Here is a 19,176-nt window from a genome sequence, read left to right as displayed (position 1 = left end):
GTCATACAGTAATTGTGAAATTCAACACATCCATTAACTGAACAATTTAAGTATTTGAGGATTTATTTTTCCCCATCTCTTTTTAAAATATAGATGTGCTTTTAGCTATCAGCTACATTTGCATTATTAAAACCTCTCTTCATTTCTTCCTTCAGAGCCTGCAGAAACAAGAGACGAAGAACTTGTATGATCGACACGAGGGTCAAAGACCAGAAAATAAGAGCAAGAATCGCTATAAGAATATCTTGCCCTGTGAGTCTGGAGTTCAACCTTGCTTAGCCAGTGCATATAACATAATCGGATAACAAAGATATAAATACTCGTCTGCCTGCAGTTGAAATATTACAAGTGTATCTCTGTTTTTCAAAAAAGAAAAGAAAAGGAAAGGAAAAACACAGTTCCTTAAAAATATACTGTTTAGCTTAAAAGCAAAAGTCTGGTTAGCATTTTATTGGATGCTACACAACCTTTCATAGATATATTGACTTATGAACTAGCTTTTCTCTTTATGGCTAGTCAAGTTTAATTTCTTCCAGCTTGGATGCCCAAATATTCAAAGGATATTTTTTTTTCAATTTGAGCAATTTGGGGTAATTAGCAAAGATATTTAATTTTCTATAAAATTTGAGTTGAGAATGAAAAAATGCTCCATATCAGAATAAAATAATATAAAACTAGCAAATACCTTTAAATGATTAAAACAAGGCTATGTATTAAAATCTAAAACAACAAGATAAATGTGAGAAAATAATAGAAGGTGACTAAAACTAGAGAGGGAGGAGCAATAACGCAATTCAAGCACTTTGAGTTTCTTCCATGGGGTTGGTGAGTAACCAATTTCTCATGAGAGTAATTCCCACCAGCCTCTCCTTCCCAGTAATATGGTTCTCCAGTTTCCTCCCATCCCTTCAACTCTGAAGTCACCAGAATATGGTGGCTGCAATGGCTTTCTTTGGTATACCAGCTTTGTTTAACTGCTATTCTTTCTCCTCACTGCCAAGGAAGATCACGAGCTTCCCTCTGAGGGTTTTTCTTTTCTATTTTCTCTCTTTCTCTCTCTCTCTCCCTGGGTGTAGAAGGAAAGGCACAATTACCTCTGGTTTTTTTCTGCAGGATATTAGAATCTCCTTGAAAAGAAAGAAGTAGAGCAGGGGTGTCAAACTCAATTTCATTGAGGGCCACATCAGCACTGTGGTTGCCCTCAGGGGGCCGGGTGGGTATGGCCAGGGTGGCCGTGGCCTACTGGGTGGGCGTGGCTAGAGTGCGTATGGCCTACTGGGTGGGCGTGGCCAGCTCTACATCGTTCGCATCAAGGGTGCCTATGGGGGCCTGGGCAGGAGTGGGACAGATCTGAGGGTCTCTGGGCCAGGGCCAAGGCAGTGGAGACCGTTCCCTCACTGTTTCCAGGATGGCTTTGCGGGCCGCATGAAACCACTTCGCGGGCCAGATCCGGCCCTCGGGCCTTGTGTTTGACATGTCTGAAGTAGAGGAATGAAAGAATAAAACCTTGCATTCCGATTAAGTAGTGTTATTGAAGTCAGAGAATTTGCCAGCGGTACTTTGGAAATAAGAATTTCAGTCCTGTGTTTTCAGATGCTTCAGATGGGTCATAGGAAATAAAAGCTACCATTTGTATCTAGAAAATTTACTAAAGTGTGATTCTTCAGTGACATGTTGCTTGTCTGATGTTCCAGTTGACCACTCCAGAGTCATTCTTCAAGACAGAGATGTGAATCTTCCTGGAGCGGATTATATCAATGCCAACTACATCAAAGTGAGGATTAGTTTACACTGTAATACCTAGAGAAAAGAAGGGATGGGATGGATTTATTCCTTGAGGATTTTTTTAAAAATCTCATCTCTTTATTCCTTGGCAGAATGAGCTGTTCGGTCCGGAGGAATGCAGTAAAACCTATATTGCCAGCCAAGGTTGCCTGGAGGCCACCATTAATGATTTCTGGCAGATGGTATGGCAAGAAAATTCACGCATCATTGTGATGACCACTCGGGAAGTGGAGAAAGGAAGGGTAAGTAGATAGATAGATAGATAGATAGATAGATAGATAGATAGATAGATAGATAGATAGATAGATAGAGTGAGAGAGAGAGTGAGAGAGTGAGAGTGAAGGAGATGTTGCTATCTCCAAAATATGACCTCAGCATAAACTATCTGTGCTGATGAGAGAAATTCAGGGAGAGGACCAAAAAGGACAGAGATATGGACTTACTAAAATCACTTTGGCTACCCCAAAAACTGCTCCAAAGTTGCACTTAAGGAGGAACCTGTAAACTTGCTTAATTGCTTTTAACGAAGGTTTAAATTTAAATAAAGTTCCCATGGTGCTCTTCCAGTCCCTCTCCCTTATCTTTTTCTGGTTTCCTAATAGAATAAATGTGTTCCCTACTGGCCAGAAGTAGGAAGCAGCAAACAGTACGGGCCATATATTGTGGAAAATATTGGAGACCGTGAGGCGATGGACTATAAACTCCGGCAACTTCGGCTTTCACCAATCAATAATGTGAGTACCTGAAGCCTCTTAGAGCATTTCCCTCAACCAACCAACTTTGACTCCAAACCTTGGTGGGAACTAAGAAATGAAAAGGAGACAGAAGAATAATACTCTTTGTTTCCGAGCTTGGTCTGTTCATCCTTTGAGCTAGTCTGAATAGGAGTCCTTTTGATAATAATTTCACACAAAAGATCTTGGCTGAATGGACACCTCTTTATTTCCTTCCAGCTGTTGATTGAAAGCCTTCATTCTCAATGGTGTTTGGTATCTCAGTGCAAGCTTTCCTAGAAGTTTGTCCCCCTCCCCCCCGCCCGATTGCAAGGGTCAAGTATAGTGACAAATATTTGCTAGAGTTTGGGTCATGGAGGATCCTCATGTAGTCAGCAACTCAGAAGAGCAGGGACATAGCACGAGAAGCCATGCCCACATCCCTAATGGGTCATTTGGAAGAACTCGTAGCTATATCAACAGGGAGATGAGAAGGCTTCATTTTGGGCAGATGCAGCATCCCCTTGGAACCCACGTTTTACTCCTCAAACACCAGTGACAGAATTACTTTGTCTACAGTGTAACATGGCATTCACTACCGTATCATGTGCTAAGGTTGATGTGAGAATAGTGCAGGGAGGAAAAATAATACTCCCATGTCTCCATCTCTCTCCCAACCTTAGTAACTTTTCAATAAAAAAAGAACACCACCAGAAAGTGTGTGTGTGGGGGGGGAGCCCTCTGCTCTGATGGGAGGCATCATTCTTTTTAGCCCGGTTGGACAATGGGGGTAGAAAACCAACTCCAAAGAACATCACTGGGGCCAAGTGCCCTGCTTTTCCTCATTGGAGAATTATATTAAAGAGGAGCGAGAACACGGAAGTTTAAAGGTTTAAAGAAAGCATGTGTGGTTCAGCCATTGCTGACCGGATCTGCTCATTTTTGTGGGTTCATTTGGATGCACAAAGTGGCAGATGGAAATCTAGTGGACAGGGCTAACATGAAGGTGTGTGTAAGTGCAGAAACAGGTAATGCAAAGAAATGGAGTTTGACATTCATCACCTCGCAAACTGGATGAGACAATATAGTAGAGGAGTTGGCAGTTCAGTCTAGAACAGGGCCCCCCCAGCCCCCAGCCGGTGGACCAAGGCAAGCCAGCAACTGGTCCGTGCAAACAAGCGAAGCCCCATCCTCACTATGGAGCCAGCATGCAAAACCACACCTCCTCCAGTCCATGGAGAACCCTTTCCATATTACTGGTCCCTGATGCCCAAAAGGTTTGGGGCTGCTGGTCCAGAGAAGCAGGAAACAGCAGCAGAGAAAACATCGGAAACAGCAGTTTAACAAAAGACCCAATAAGGAGGAAATCTGCTGTAGGTAAAGAACCAGCAAACCCTACTTTCCCTCTCTTGTTGATGATACCTATCCTGGTAATGAAATGTCTGCAGGAAAACAACAGTTTCAGGGAGCATCAAAAACCTAAACACTTCACACTTAAAAGAGCTGCATGGTATTTGTGAAAGAGCTGCACGATCCTGTAACTATATTTTTAAAACTGTTTAAATATTTTCCTTGAAAATAAGGAATATCTTTTCAGGAAAATAGAAAATGATCATTTCAAAAGTAAAAAAAACCGAGGCAAAATTGATCTGTGCATGCAAGTGAACAATTGGTTCCATCTTCAGCTTAATACAGGATCAATTTTTCATGATACAAGTCCCAAGTGGATGTTTAAGAGGAGGAAAAGAAACATTTATTCCTCTTCCTTGCATCTTCTAATGTTTAAAAATTGAGCACGCTTCATTCAGAACACTTTGAAACAACTTCATTAAGATTGCAAGTACTCTCCCGTTGCAGAAATATTCTGCCAGATTTTGGGGGGGAAGTAGATCTCAAGACACCCTTTTTTTATTTATTTGCTTTTTTGGCACTTTGTTTGCTCCACAACTAATGAACCAAGCCATTATGATGCCCAATGCATGGAGTCCAAATATACCAAGAGCTGGAACATCAGTTCTTCAATGGGACTTGCAGAGGAAACCTTCTTTGTCCTCATGAAATTTCTGGCCTGCTGGCAGAAAAAGAGAAAAAAATCTTCTACTGTCAGTATTGGTAGCTGTCTCTCTCTCTCTCTCTCTCTCTCTCTCTCTCTCTCTCTCTCTCTCTCTCTGTGTGTGTGTGTGTGTGTGTGTGTGTGTGTGTGTGTGTGTGTGTGTGCAAGCAGGATGGAAGAGCAGGAGCAGAATAAAAGGATGTGCTTTTGTATTCACATATTAGGATGAGGCTGTGAGAGAGATCTGGCATTACCAATACCTGAGCTGGCCAGACCATGGAGTGCCCAGTGAGCCTGGTGGGGTTCTTAACTTCCTTGATGAAGTCAATCGGATGCAGGAGAGCGTCCCAAGAGCTGGTCCCATCATAGTGCACTGCAGGTGAGTGATCTGCTGCTAATGAGGGCATATTGTGAGATATACCACTGGGCATTTTATTTATCTGGGTTCCAGAAATTTTTTTTTAAAAAGAAGATAAGAATTAATACAAACTAATAAAAGGAAAGAAAAAAGAAATCCAACAGAAAGCTAAAAGTACAAGAAAGAGAAAAAGTAAATAAAAATAAAAAAAGAAATAGATACAAAGAAACGATTCCGATCTTTACAGTAGTTAAAGTATAATTATAAATTTACCTCTTTCTCTAAGGCTGCAACATCTCTCTCTTCTTTCTGTAATATATCATGGTTAATCATCAAAATTATAACTGACACAATAACAGAGTTGGAAGTGACCCTGGAGGCGTTCCTGACCAGACTCCTACTCAAGCAGGAGACCCTATACCATTTCTGACAATGGCTGTCCAATCTCTTCTTAAAAACCTCCACAGTGATGGAGCACCCACAACTTGTGGATGCAAGCTGTTCCACTGATTAATTGTTCTCACTGTCAGGAAATTTCTCCTTAGTTCTAGGTTGGATCTTTTCTTGATAAGTTTCCATCTGTTGCTTCTTGTCCTGCCCTCAGGTGCTTTGGAGAACAGGTTATCCCCCTTTTCTTTGTGTCAGCCCCTTAGATTTTGGAAGACTACAATCATGTCACCCCTAGTCCTCCTGTTCACTAAATTAGACATACCCAATTCCTGCAACTGCTCTTCATTTGTTTTAGCCTCCAGTTCCATAATCTTCTTTGTTGTTTTTCTCTGCACTCTTTCTAGAGTCTCAACATATCATACAATCTCCATATATCATGGTGACCAAAACTGGATGCAGTATCCCAAGTGTGGTCTTACCAAACCAAAGTATTATAAAGTGGTATTAACACTTCACGTGATTTTGGTTCTGTCCCTGTTGATGTAGTCTAGAACTGTGTTGTCTTTCATTTCTTTTTCTGTTTTCCACAAAAAGTCTATAATAAGTTTCCATCAGTAATAAACTAGATACTGTAGTGTTTTTTCTCTAATCAAAGAAGTTCATTTGGCCTCTCAGCAAAATCCATCATCTTCACCAACCATTCCTTCATTGTAGGTTTTGCCAAATAACGAAAACAAATTCCCATGACTTTTTCCCAACTATCAGACCCAAAGGAAAGGCCTACGGTATGGTTTTGTATCTTAATCTTTGAAATCACCTAAATCAACACGTTTATTTGAATCCCATATTTTCTAACATGTTTTTACATGTTCACCAAGTATGATAAAATGTTCTTTTTTGTTGTTTTCATTTCCAACATCTATTTGAAGTGCTTTTATACATTCTAGAGTCTAGAAAATTTCTCTAGTGTCATATCCCCATGGTAGATCATCTTATAAAAATTCTCTTTAAGATTATAACATAGTTAAATTTCAGTCCTTTTAACCACATATTTTCCCATTGTGCCATCTGTATATATTATAACCCAAAACTTTAGCCCACTTTATCATATATTCTTTTACTTATTCTTCTTGTTTTAAATATTAATAAAAGTTTATTTATTTTAATAATTGCATGCTCACCATTTGTACACAATTTTATTTCAAACTCTGTCAACTTTCTTGTCTGTTTTAGATCTTTCTAATAACTGTAAATAAAACCATTGGAAACTATGTCCCTCTGCCACCCATTTATTTTGTATAAAGGTAAAGTTAAAGGTTCCCCCGCACATGCGTGCTAGTCATTTCCAACTCTAGGGGCCGGTGCTCATCTCCGTTTCAAAGCCGAAGAGCCAGCGCTTGTCTAAGGACGTCTCCGTGGTCATGTGGCCGGCATGACTAGACGCCAAAGGCGCACGGAACACTGTTACCTTCCCACTGTAGTGGTCCCTATTTTTTTACTTGCATTTTTACGTGCTTTCGAACTGCTAGGTTGGCAGAAGCTGGGACGAGTAACAGGCGCTCACTCTGTTACGCGGCACTCGGGATTCGACCCGCCAAACTGCCGACCTTCTGATCAACAAGCTCAGCATCCTAACCCACTGAGCCACCGCGTCCCTTTTATTTTGTATACCACTTGACAAATTTCTAGTATCTTATAAGTTAATCATTTGCCTATTATTTCTCATCTATAAAATGCTGAGAACCACAAAGTTTTTTGGGAGTCACAACCTGGATTTTTGCCTATTCCATATTCTCATTAAGGCATATGTAACAAATGATTTTTAAAATCCACAACTTTGACAAATACCCATTTCTCAGGTCATGCCCTCCAACCTCCAGAATCCTTCTATTTTTCAGCAACAATGTAAATTTCTCTCCCAAATGTAAATTAGTCTCCATCTAAAAGAACTGGATTTCCTGTTATAAACTAAATGCATAGGATTATGATCTGAAAGTTTGCTAATATGTCTACTTCAGAAACCTTAGTAGCCAAAATCTTTGAAATCCATATCTATTCTTGAAAAAGATCCATGTCTTTCAGAAAAGTAGGTGTACTCTCTTAAATTACCATTTCTTTTTTGTTTCCATATGTCCACAAGCTAGAATGCTAGAATAAAATAGAATAGAATAGACCTGGAAGGGACCTTGGAGGTCTTCTAGTCCAGCCCCCTGCTCAAGCAGAAGAACCTATACCATCTCAGACAGGTGATTGTCTAGTCTCTTCTTGAAAATCTCCAGTGATGGAGCGCCCACGATCTCTGGGGGTAAGCTGTTCCACTGGTTGATTGTCCTCACTGTCAGGAAGTTTCTCCTTAATTCCAAGTTGCTTTTCTCTTTGATCAGTTTCCAACCATTGTTTCTCCTTCCCTCTGGTCCTCTGATGAACAACCTGGCCCCCTCTATCTTGTGACAGCCCCTCAGATAGTGGAATACTGCTATCATGTCTCCCCTATTTCTTCTTTTCTTTAGCCAAACCCAAGTCCTGCAGCTGTTCTTTGTATGTTTTTAGTCTCTAGGCCAGGGGTCGGCAACCTCGGCTCTTTTATGACTCGTGGACTTCAACTTCCAGAATTCCTGAGCCAGCATAGCTGGCTCAGGAATTCTGGAAGTTGAAGTCCACGAGTCATAAAAGAGCTGAGGTTGCCGACCCCTGCTCTAGGCCTTTGATCATCTTAGTTGCTCTTTTCTGATTTTTTTCCAAACTCTCAACATCTTTTTTGTGATATTTTGACCAAAATTGGCTGCAGTGTTCCAGGTGTAGTCTCACTAAGGTTTTATAAAGCGGTACTAATACTTCGCGTGATCTTGATTCTATCCCTCTGTTTATACAACCCAGGATTGTATTAGCTTTTTTGGCTGCTGCTTCAGACAAGTGGCTGTCTCTACTTAAAAACCTCCAGTGATGGAGCACACACAGTTGTTTGTTCCACTGGTTAATTGTTCTCAATGTTAGGAAGTTTCTTCTTAATTCCAGGTTGCTTCTCTCCTTGATTAGTTACATCCATTGTTTCCTATCCTCTGGTGTTTGGGAAAATAAGTTGACCCCCTCTTCTTTGTGGCAGCCATGTGTCTTAGTCTCCAGACCTTTAATCCTCTTAGTTGCTCTTCTCTGACCCTTTTTTTTTCAAAGTCTCAACATCTTTTTGTAGTGTGCTGACCAAAACTGGATGCAGTATTCCAGGTGTGGTCTCACTAGGGTTTTATAAAGTGGTATTAATACTTCACATGATTTTGATTCTATGCCTCTGTTTATACAACCAAGGATTGTAGTAGCTTTTTTGCCTGCTGCCGCATACTGCCGGCTCATGTTTAAGTGATCGTCCACTAGGACTCCAAGGTCCCTCTCTCGGTTACTATTTTTGAGCCAAGTTTCGTCTAACCTGTACTTGTACCTTTGGTTTTTCCTGCCTAAATGTAAAACTTTGCTTTTTTCCACATTAAAATTCATTTTGTTGGATATGGCCCATTGTTCAAGTCTGTCAAGATCCTTTTGGATCCTGAGCTTGTCTTCTGGGGTGTTGACTATTCCTGCCAGTTTAGTGTCATCTGCAAATTTAATGAGTTCCATTTCTATTCCCTCCTCTAAGCCATTTATGAAGGTATTGAAGAGTACTGGGCCTAAGACAGAGCCTTCTGGTACCCTACTGCTTACGTACTTCCCTCCATATGGATGTAGTACCATTAAGGACTACTCATTGAATAACAGTTTGTCAGCCAGCTACAGATCCATCTGGTGGTGATGCTGTCTATCCCACATTTTTCTAGCTTACCAAGAAGTAAGTTGTGGTCTACTTCGTTGAATGCCTAAGTATACTACGTCCATAGCATTTTGCTGGTATACTACCTTAGCCTAAATTATCCATCAAACCAGATAAAACTTTTAGGAATTTGTCTTGAGTTTCCAAGCTCCCCTTCTTGAAAAAGGTAGTTGAGAAGATGGTTGCACTGCAGCTTCAGAGGCCCCAGAAGAAACCAGTTAAGAGCCTTGGTGGAGCAGTGGGCTAATGCCTCCTTAAGTAACACCAGCTTCTGCAATTAGTGCAGGTTCGCATCCCATCAGGCTCAAGGTTGACTCAGCCTTCCATCCTTCCGAGGTAGGTAAAATGAGGACCCAGATTGTTGGGGGCAATTAAGCTGACTTTGTAATAATGCCGCTTGGGGGGGGAAAGCCCTAATAAGCAGGCATATACATAGAATGAAGGCTATTGCTAAGGACATTGATTTGTGCTTTAGATTGTAAAGCTGCCCTGAGTCTTCGGAGAAGGGCAGGATATAAATGGGATTTTAAAAAAAATTATTTAGACCTTTCTGGTTAAGATTCAGGCCAAGACATAGTAGCATAACGCTATTGTTTTCAGTTGTTGATACCTCTGGAGGAAAGAGATTGAAATGGCCCCTACCCTGCTCTTCAACGAACCCTGAAGTCCTGGCTCTGCCCCAGGCTTTGGACTAGTGGGGTGAGTGGAGGATTTCTTTGGATTGGTGCAAGGTTGGTTGTGGGCTGTTTCTCCTAGGCCAGGGGTCAGCAACCTGAAACAGTGAAAGAGCCACTCGGAACCGGTTCCCTCACAAAAGGAAAAACTGGGAGCCGCAAAAAATGTGTGCACATGCGCGTACATGCGCGCATGCGCAGAACAGGGTTTGACTGAAGAGTGGAGCCAAGGCAAGATATGCACCTACCCTGCATATTTGAACTGATTGGTTGAACTTTTTTAGTCCCACTTTTTTTTTTTTTTGGACTGCACATGGCAGAGGACTGGGAGCCGCAGGAGACGGCTGAAAGAGCCGTATGTGGCTCCGGAGCCGCGGGTTGCAGACCTGTGTCCTAGGAGAACCATGGGTCTCTCCTTGATTCATTCTTTTGTTATACTCTGTATTATTGTTGGTTGCCACCTAGATTTCAAGAATTGGACAATCTAATTAGTGTGATTAATAAATAAAATACTTCCGAGGTTTTGTTTGAAATGTTCCAGCAGTGCCTCGTCAGTTGACAAATCTAGGTATTAATCCAACAAGGGTATTATGTCCTCTGCATTCCTGTTAGTACCACTTGGATCCCAGGCTTCGGCTCCTGTGCCTACTGGTTCACTAGATTGGTGAATGCAAGGGGCACTACTTTCTCTGGGGTAACCCTCTAAATTCGTTGGATTTTGGTGCAGATCTCTAGGAAAGTATACAGTAAGACATTGTTTAAATTGTCTGTTCCTGAGTTACTTTCATGCGTGCATTCTGCTCTCAAAAATGTCATTGTTGGCTCAGTTCTTGATAGTGCTTTTAATATGTTTACATAGATTTGGGTCAAACCCCAGTACTGTTTGTGGAACAGTCATAAAGTGACCTAAGCATATTGAAATGTGCCTATTTTGTGCCCAGAATGCACTCCGATGCCCATAATCCCCATTTCTTCCTCTTTCCACAGTGCTGGGATTGGTCGCACTGGGACCATCATTGTCATTGATATGACTGTGGATATGATTTCCACCAAAGGTGAGACCAGTTTGGGTTTCTGACTTTGGATTGGCTGAAGCCTCCATTTGTGCTTCCCATTAGTGACCTGCAAAGCCTTGATAAGTATGAGAAATAGGGAGGAAACACCATACAGGAATAGCCAAGGATCACTTAAGTCTCTCTCTCTCTCTCTCTCTCTCTCTCTCTCTCTCTCTCTCTCTCTCTCTCTCTCTCTCTCTCTCTCTCTCTCTCTCTCTCTCTCTCTCTCTCTCTCTCTCTCTTATAATGAGTGAGATTTAAAAGTGCTTAAATGTTGCTGGATTGTTATGACTTAATTAATAATTAAATCTTTTATTAAATAAATTTACTCTTTCATATTTAGTGGTTCACAAATTATCTTAAATGCTTCAGAAAGCAGCCTAGAAATTCTGAACATGTGTACTTCATCTGAAGAAGCTATTTTAGTGCTTCTGTGTAAACATTATTGCAGTGTATGCCTCCCAGCATACACAAAGGACAGCACAGCAGGATGCTGATGGTGCAGATCAGCAGAGGGGCTGGACAGCTCCTGGCAATGACTGTTCACTCAGGATAAGCCTAATGACTTAAGCTGTTGACAGCCCCAGGCATGGTCAGCCTGGTGGGAAGCCAGGATCTACACCCATTGTCACCTGCACTGGCAGGAAGCCCAGGTTTGAACTGATTGGATGCCATCCACCTGGGCAGGTACAAATAGACACCAGGCTTCCCTGTTTCCCCAGTTCGTTCTGTTCAGAATGAACTCATCTTTACCCCAGCTCTGTGTCCGTCTCTATGTGAAGCACGCGACTTTACAATTATACTTCGTAAGTAACTCAAGGTGGCAAACATACATAATACTTCCTCCTATTTTCCCCGCAACAACTTTGTGAGGCAGGAAAGTGAGTGACTGGCCCAAAATCATCCTGCTGTTTTCATGTCTAAGGCAGAGCTAGAACTCCCAGTCTCCTGGTTTCTAGGCCGTCACCTTAACCACTACACCAAACCGGTTCTGCATGTTTTAACCTGTTTTCCTATTCCTCCTTTCTCCTTCTCACTGTGTCCCAGGACTGGACTGTGACATAGATATTCCAAAGGCCATTCAAATGGTCCGGTCGCAGCGCTCGGGAATGGTGCAGACTGAAGCTCAGTACAAGTTCATCTATATGGCCATATGCCAATTTATAGAGATCACCAAAAAGAAGCGGGACATTATGCAGGTAGTGATTTGAAGGAGGCATGCAAATGCCGTTCTGTTACTTTGGGTGGTGATTATATTTTCCTCTGGAGAAGCAGATGGCACCCACTAAGATAGAGTTAGCTGAGCTCCCTAGCAAAGGGACAATAGCTGTGCACATTCATCTTCTAGCAGCTACGTTAGAGACACTTGTTAAAGAACTAAGCTGATTTATCCTCACTGACCGAGCCCTTGCCATCTTCACTGGCTGTGCAATAATCAGTGGATCTTGACCAAGAGACTTGCCAGTCAGGGTCACAGCGAAGGAGAGATTTCAAGTTCCTTCACAGTCAAGTTGGAGAATGGAAGAAGAACAGAGGGTGGGAGATGGGTGTTGTTTGTTTTGGTTGTGAGGGGAGACTTCTGCTTCCTTCTGTTCACATTGGCAGTTTCAGCTCCTTGTCTTCAATACAGTAAGAAAGTGCTCAGTGAACAACAAGCCCCCTGCTCTACCTTTACTTGTACCCCTTTTCTCTGTGCTGCAGTCTCCGAAAGGAAGACTAAATGAATCAGAATATGGGAATATCACCTACCCACCTGCCCAGAAGACCTCACACCCGAAGGTTTCTAGAAAATCTTCCAGGTAAGACCTTTTCAAAGCAAACAATAGTATGTATGAGGACAATCCAATGTTCTGAAGGTGGTAGAGATTAGATAATTAACATTCTTCTTTCCTGGAGCAAACTCTAAACTAGATGCAAGTTTCATGTCTAAACAGGTTCAGCAGTGTTGACTTTAAACTGGATAGAAGAAACTAAGAATAATGGATATTTTCCTGGTCTCTATCAATGACATACGTAAAACCATCCTAAACTTGTTGTGTAGCATTCTTCAAAGCATTCATATTTTTCTGGGTACTATGATTGAAAACAAATATTTATATGAATCGAAACTTGGGAAACAATTTCCTAAGAGATAAGTTGAAAGATTTAGCCTAGAGGGGGAAAAAATGAAAGGGAATCATGATGACAGTCCTCAAGTACTTGTCACACACAATAGAGATTGCTCATCTCTTGTTGCTTTAAAATTTAGAATTAAAGCCAATTGATGAAAGCTGCAGGAAAAATCACTCTCAGCTAAATGTTAACAGAATAGACTATGAAGTATTTAACAGGTTGTCTTTGGAGCGTCTTCTTTGTTGATGGTTTGTTGATGGCAATCTGATGAACTCTAATGAAAGAATTCTGAAATTTGATCCAGTATAGATGTAAAAGTGAATGATTGATGTCCAAAACCCATTCCAATAATATGGTTTCATGCTAAATACGTGCTGCATTAAAAGGTTATTTTAAAAAATACTAATCTATTTATGAAGAATACACAGAAACCAAAAAAAAATACTAGAAAGCATCTCCCTTTGTTTAATTGTTACGGCTATCTATTGGACGGGTAGAAAACTGGATTTAAATAAGCTGTTTCTTGGAATTTCAATAGCTCAAATATAATTTGGGACCACACTCTGGACCTATAGACTAGTATGTTCTCATTTATTCCTTTACACCCCATCTCAACTCACTCTCTTTAGTGAATAACCTCCTTATTTTTTCACGTAAATCAAATCATGTTTGGTCTGTTTATGCAAACTGATTAAGTGTGAGTTGCCAAACAACCACAACGATAACAACACCCCCAAAACAAACTGGATCGAAAGCCAGTATTTAATTCTGCTTTCTTGTGGGTCATCTGATAAACAGAAAGCAGCAATGTTTTTTCCTTAAAGCAAGAAATAGGAATGTGAGAAGTTGCATGAGGCTCATGCACACGTTGCTGATTCAACATGATCTGTGAACCTTGTCTGTCTTCTTTTGCTCTTTTCCTCCTTATACAGGCAAAGGGAGGAACCAACCCTCTATGAGAATTTAGACAAAGTGAAAGGAAAAAAGGAAGAAAAGGGTCAAAAACCATGGCCATCTGGGAAAGAAAAAAAACCCAAAGGCTCTTTGAAGAAAAAGTAACCGTCATTGGCTCCATTCGCAGTGAACATTTGTCCCTGCTAATAATTTTCTTTAGAGGCTTACAGAATTGTCGAGGGCTGTCCAACACATTTTTTGTCACTGCATGGAAAAACCCAGTTGGCACTTTCTCCTTTCATCAGTTCGTTCTCTGTTGTCCCCCTGGTCCCTTACCTATATTATTTTAAATTATCTTAGGCATCTTAGATGTTTATTTTATTTGCACGTAGAAGAATCTTGCTCCCTCTGCAATTGTGCAGATGGTGGTTCTCAGCCACCAGTTTATTGCCTTGACTCCTTCATTACCTCCTAAACTTCCCCATCTTTCAGCATATCTACTAGCTACAGTAGATCTGCTGTTTTTAAGTCTGCGCAAAGTACCTTCTTCAGTCTAGGAACTAAAACATCTGCTTATGTTCCCTAGATCTCTTCCCATTTTTTAGAATGTACCCCTTACTGGGTGGTGCAAAGCTGAGTATGGAGCTGGAGCTGGCAAACCATGCACTTTCGCTTTGGGCCATTCCACTTATTGGACCCAGAGGCTGAATACAATGCTTTTCAATAAGCATTGCTTCCGTAGCCTAAGCTTTCTAATCTAGTTTCTTCCTACTTTTTGTTTGAAACTTCAACAGATCAAAGCTGACCGTGTTCTATTTACAGCTGGGAACCACAATCTCAACAGCTATCTGTTTATTTACCAACCTTTTGCAATTGCACTCTGTAAATAATTTGGGTCGCTTTACTCTGTAAATAAACCAGATATTGTTTGGTACGTGCCTCCTCTCACTCACTCAATATATCTATTTAATATATTAATATATTTTAATATAGCGTAGATTTTAATATGGTTGTGGCCAGGACGGCCTATGCGTGACTGCAGGTTGTGTGCCAGTTACGTCCTTTCCTAGACCAACAATCCATACTCACAGTCACTTATGCCCTAGTCACCTCCTATCTTGACTATTGCAACCTGCTCTACATGGGGCTACCCTTGAAAAGCATCTGGAATCTCCAGTTTATTCAAAATGCAGCAGTCTACATGGTTTTGTGCAGATCTCAATGTGCACATGTGTCACTTCTCCTGCGGAAGCTGCCTTGGTTGCCAGTTTGCTTCTGGGTGTAATTCAAGGTGCTGGTTGTCACCTTTAAAGCCCTTCATGACTTGGAACCAGGTTATCTGAGGGACCATCTCTTGCTGGTCACATCCACCTGACCCACTAGAGCAGGGAGGCAAGGAATGTTGTGGGTCCTGTCTCCTAAAGAGGTACATCTGTTGAGACCCAAAAGAAGGGCCTTCTCCCTGGTGGCTCCCTCTCTTTGGAATATCACCCCTTCAGAAATTAGACTGTTCCCCCCCATTTTGACAGTCTTTTGTAAGGCCCTGAAGACTTGGGTTTTGCCAGCAGACCTGGGGAAACCGGAGTGGGATGGAGCCAGTGATGGGATTCAGCCAGTTTGCACTGATTCGGCAGAACCGATACCTAATTTTTGGTTGAGTTTGGTGAACCAGTTATGATAACTCTGTGTTTTCTGGAACACGTTTGGTTTATCGTACAACTTCCTTCCAGGTGGGGAAAAAAAACCCTACCCAAAAGTCCAAGAGAGGAGCGATGGAAACCAAATGGAGACACGGTGCCTTTGATCATGTCACTCAGTCGAAAACTAGGTGGTGCTTCTCATAGGAATAGATGCTTCATCTCTCTAGTTTTCTGATTGGTGCATCGGGAAATCTCTAATTGGCCTACCTCTAAAGCAGACATGTCAAACTCGCGAAGTCATGTGACGTCGCAAGATGTATTGGGACTATTTTGCCATGGCTGGCAATGAGGTGGGTTTGGCTTTCGGATGACGCGTCCGGCCCATAGGCCGGCAGTTTGACGCCCCTGCTTTTAAGGAATAGGATCCTACTCCTACAGTGAAAAGATGGTTAAGTATAAATCACACAGCTGATGATGCTCGGATAACAGCGAAGAAAATTGTAAATGAGGACGCCAATCAAGAAGCAATATGGAAATATCTTAAATAACATTTTTATTGTTTTTTTGTCAGGTATTAATATTTTTCATTAATATTTTAAAACTTATAATTTAGTTTTGTGTACCTCTTTTATTGTTCTTATTTAAGTATTAAATGCATGCAATAATAAACTACCTTTTGATATATTGTTTTTTAATACTTAAAATGGTCATTAGGGCAGAGAACCGGTTGTTAAATTCTTTGAATCCCACCACTGGATGGAGCCTATCAAATGGCTCATTTGTCTGTGTATTGTAGCCCTGGGTGGATGGTTATTGTTTTTTATTTTTATTTTTTTCTATATTGTGTTTTTGTTGTTTGTAAAGTGCCTAGAGTCACTGTGAGCAAGTAGGTGGCTATATAAATTTTCTAAATAAATATTAACTAGAATTTGAAACAGATTCCATGGAGGTTGCTCTTGGATAAGTATGTGAGTCAGGGGAGAATCCGTATATGCTCACAGACAAGTAAAAAATCTATCATTGGCTAAATACAAACATTTGTGCCTTGCACTAAGTCTGCCACTTTTTGCATTTTTAAGGTTGTTCTCCCTCCCCCCTCCCCAGATATGTATAAAGTTAGTGAACACTGAAATCAGTGTACATTCACCACCAGATGGAACTGTTATATGGATATAGGCTGTATTTCAGGCAGCCTGAGACATACCAGATAATATGTAATATTAAAAATAAAATATCAAGCAAAGTCAATGAAATGATTCATTCATCACTCAATAGTAGTAACTGTGAGAGGGATCTCAGAGTCCTAGTAGATAATCACTTAAATATGAGCCAGCAGGGTGCTGCAGCTCCCTAAAAAGCCAGCACAGTGCTGGGCTGCATTAACAGAGGGATAGAATCAAGATCACGTGAACTGTTAATACTACTTTACAATGCCTTGGTAAGGCCACACCTGGAATATTGCATCCAGTTTTGGTCACCACGATGTAAAAAAGATGTTGAGAATCTGGAAAGAGTACAGAGAAGAGCAACAAAGATGATTGGGGGACTTGAGGCTAAAACATATAGGGAACGGTTGCTGGAATTGGGTATGTGTAGTTTAGCAAAGAGAAGGGTGAGGGGTGACATGATAGCAGTGTTCCAATATCTAAGGGGCTACCACAAAGAAGAGGGAGTCAAGCTATTCTCCCAAGCACCTGAAAGCAGGACAAGAAGCAACGGATGGAAACTAGTCAAGGAGAGAAGCAACCTAGAACTAAGGAGAAACTTCCTGACAGAACAATTAACCAGTGGAACAACCTGCCTCCAGAAGTGGTGAATGCTCCAACACTGGAAGTTTTTAAGAAGAGACTGGGCGGCCATTGGTCTGAAATGGTAGGGTTTCCTGCCTGAACAGGTGGTTGGACTAGATGACTTCCAAGATACCTTCCAACTTTATTATTATTATTATTATTATTATTAATTATTAATTATTAATTATTAATTATTATTATTATTATTATTATTATTATTATTATTATTATTATTATTACTGTTGTTGTTACTACTACTACTTAACCTGGTTACTAACTCAACAACTGCAGTGATTCACTTAACAACTGTAGCCAGGAAGGCCATAAAATGAGGCAAAACTCACTAACAACTGTCTTGCTCGGCAACAGAAATTTTGGGCTGTTATGTTTGTAAGTCAAGAACTACCTATATATTGTTACCCACCTAGGTTCTGTTAGAATTGGGGCAGATTAAGTATCGGAAATAAAAATGCAAAGCATTGATTTTCTCTGCAGAACCACTGACTGGTGGATTTCCCACTGATTTAGGTTCTAAATCACAGAATTTCCCCGCCCCCAAAGACCATAACTCCATATTCCTTGGGAGAGGTTTTTCTATTAGCATACTGCCCTCTTGTGCTGTATCATCAGATTACATTATTTGAAACAGCTGCTTGAGTTTCAAGGCATTTTCATGTGTGTTCATGTACAGCCACTAGTACTGTAGATCCGAGTTGGTTAACCCAGCGGAAGAGAGACTTCACTTTTTATCGACTGTAATCATTCCAATTTCCCCTGCAGTGAAAATGTATGGTTGATATTATTAATGGTTTGAACGGGTAATTTTTTTAAAATTGCCACTGCTTTACTGACTTTTTTGGTACACAGTCTAAGACCTATTTTATTCTGAAGGTGTTTTTTTCCTTCTTTTTCTGTTTAAAAAAAGTAAGCTCAGCTCTCAGTGACTTCTTGGGACTAGAATAAGAGGACTGGAAGGGACCTTGGAGGTCTTCTAGTCCAGGGCTTTTCAACCTTTTCACCCATGGTACCACTTTTAGGATATGGCAACATCCAAGTACCACCAGTTGCCTAGCAAGGTGTCAAAAACTTGATGAACAAAAAAAAAAAAGGAAAAAAGTGATGATGTACAGGTAGTCCTCGACTTACAACAGTTCGCTTAGTGACTGTTCAAAGTTACAATGGCACTGAAAAAAGTGCCCCCCAAGCCACAGCCGAGCAAGACGCCTGCCTGCCCGCCCAGCAGCGCTCTTCCTCCTGTCCGAGGTTTTCATTGTTGTGAGCATTTTTGTTGAGGATTGGCAATGGGGGTGGGGTGGGTGTTTGGTTTTTATCCCCCCCCCGTCTGCTGGGTGGTTGCAGCAGGTTATGGTCACTTCACATGACCCTGGGACACTGTGACCGTCATAAACATGAATCAGTTGCCAAGCATCTGAATGTAAATCACAAGACCCTGGAGATGCTGCAAAATTCCAGCTGATCGGCACTTCTTCTGGGCTCAGCAGAATCGCCAGGATCAGTGCCTAGCTCCAACTGGAGCCTGGCGCTGATCCTGGCGCTTCCGCTGAGCCCTGACAGCCCGGAAGAAGCGCTGATTCTGGCGCTTCCACTGAGCCCTGACAGCCCTGCAGCTCCAGCCATCTCTCACTCAGGCTTGTGCGGTGCTGCCACCGGTTCAGCTCATTCCCCTCCCCCGCTACCATTTTCTAGGATGGTCGCGTACCACCTGCCAGGTGCCAATGTACCACAGGTGGTACCCGTACCACTGGTTGAAAAGCCCTGTTCTAGTCCAACCTCTGCCCAAAGCAGGAATCCTCTTACTATTTTGGACAAATTTCTTGAAAATCTCCAGTGAAGGAGCATCCACAACTCCAGGAAGCAAACTGTTCCACTGCTTAATAGTTCTGTCAGGATAA

At 41.4% G+C, this 19,176-nt stretch overlaps 1 protein-coding gene across 2 annotated transcripts in view; it reads left to right on the top strand.

The window, feature by feature from the left end:
* PTPN6 (protein tyrosine phosphatase non-receptor type 6) overlaps positions 1-14,767 on the top strand; it is a 41,933-nt gene extending 27,166 nt beyond the window's left edge. For both annotated transcript variants that reach the window (XM_083351902.1, XM_083351903.1), the window contains 9 exons: positions 156-252; positions 1,695-1,774; positions 1,878-2,027; positions 2,388-2,519; positions 4,776-4,930; positions 10,760-10,827; positions 11,875-12,026; positions 12,529-12,626; positions 13,872-14,767. In XM_083351902.1, the coding sequence (XP_083208028.1) occupies positions 156-252; positions 1,695-1,774; positions 1,878-2,027; positions 2,388-2,519; positions 4,776-4,930; positions 10,760-10,827; positions 11,875-12,026; positions 12,529-12,626; positions 13,872-13,998 (1,059 nt within the window). In that variant the 3' untranslated portion in view covers positions 13,999-14,767. The remainder of the gene's footprint in view (positions 1-155; positions 253-1,694; positions 1,775-1,877; positions 2,028-2,387; positions 2,520-4,775; positions 4,931-10,759; positions 10,828-11,874; positions 12,027-12,528; positions 12,627-13,871) is intronic.
* The last annotated feature ends 4,409 nt before the right edge of the window (positions 14,768-19,176 follow it).

Source organism: Vipera ursinii, assembly GCF_947247035.1.
Source record: "Vipera ursinii genome assembly, chromosome: 2".
Lineage (NCBI taxonomy): Eukaryota > Metazoa > Chordata > Lepidosauria > Squamata > Viperidae > Vipera > Vipera ursinii.
Note: the sequence above shows the minus strand (reverse complement) of the source record. Positions and strands in the feature narration are given on the sequence as shown.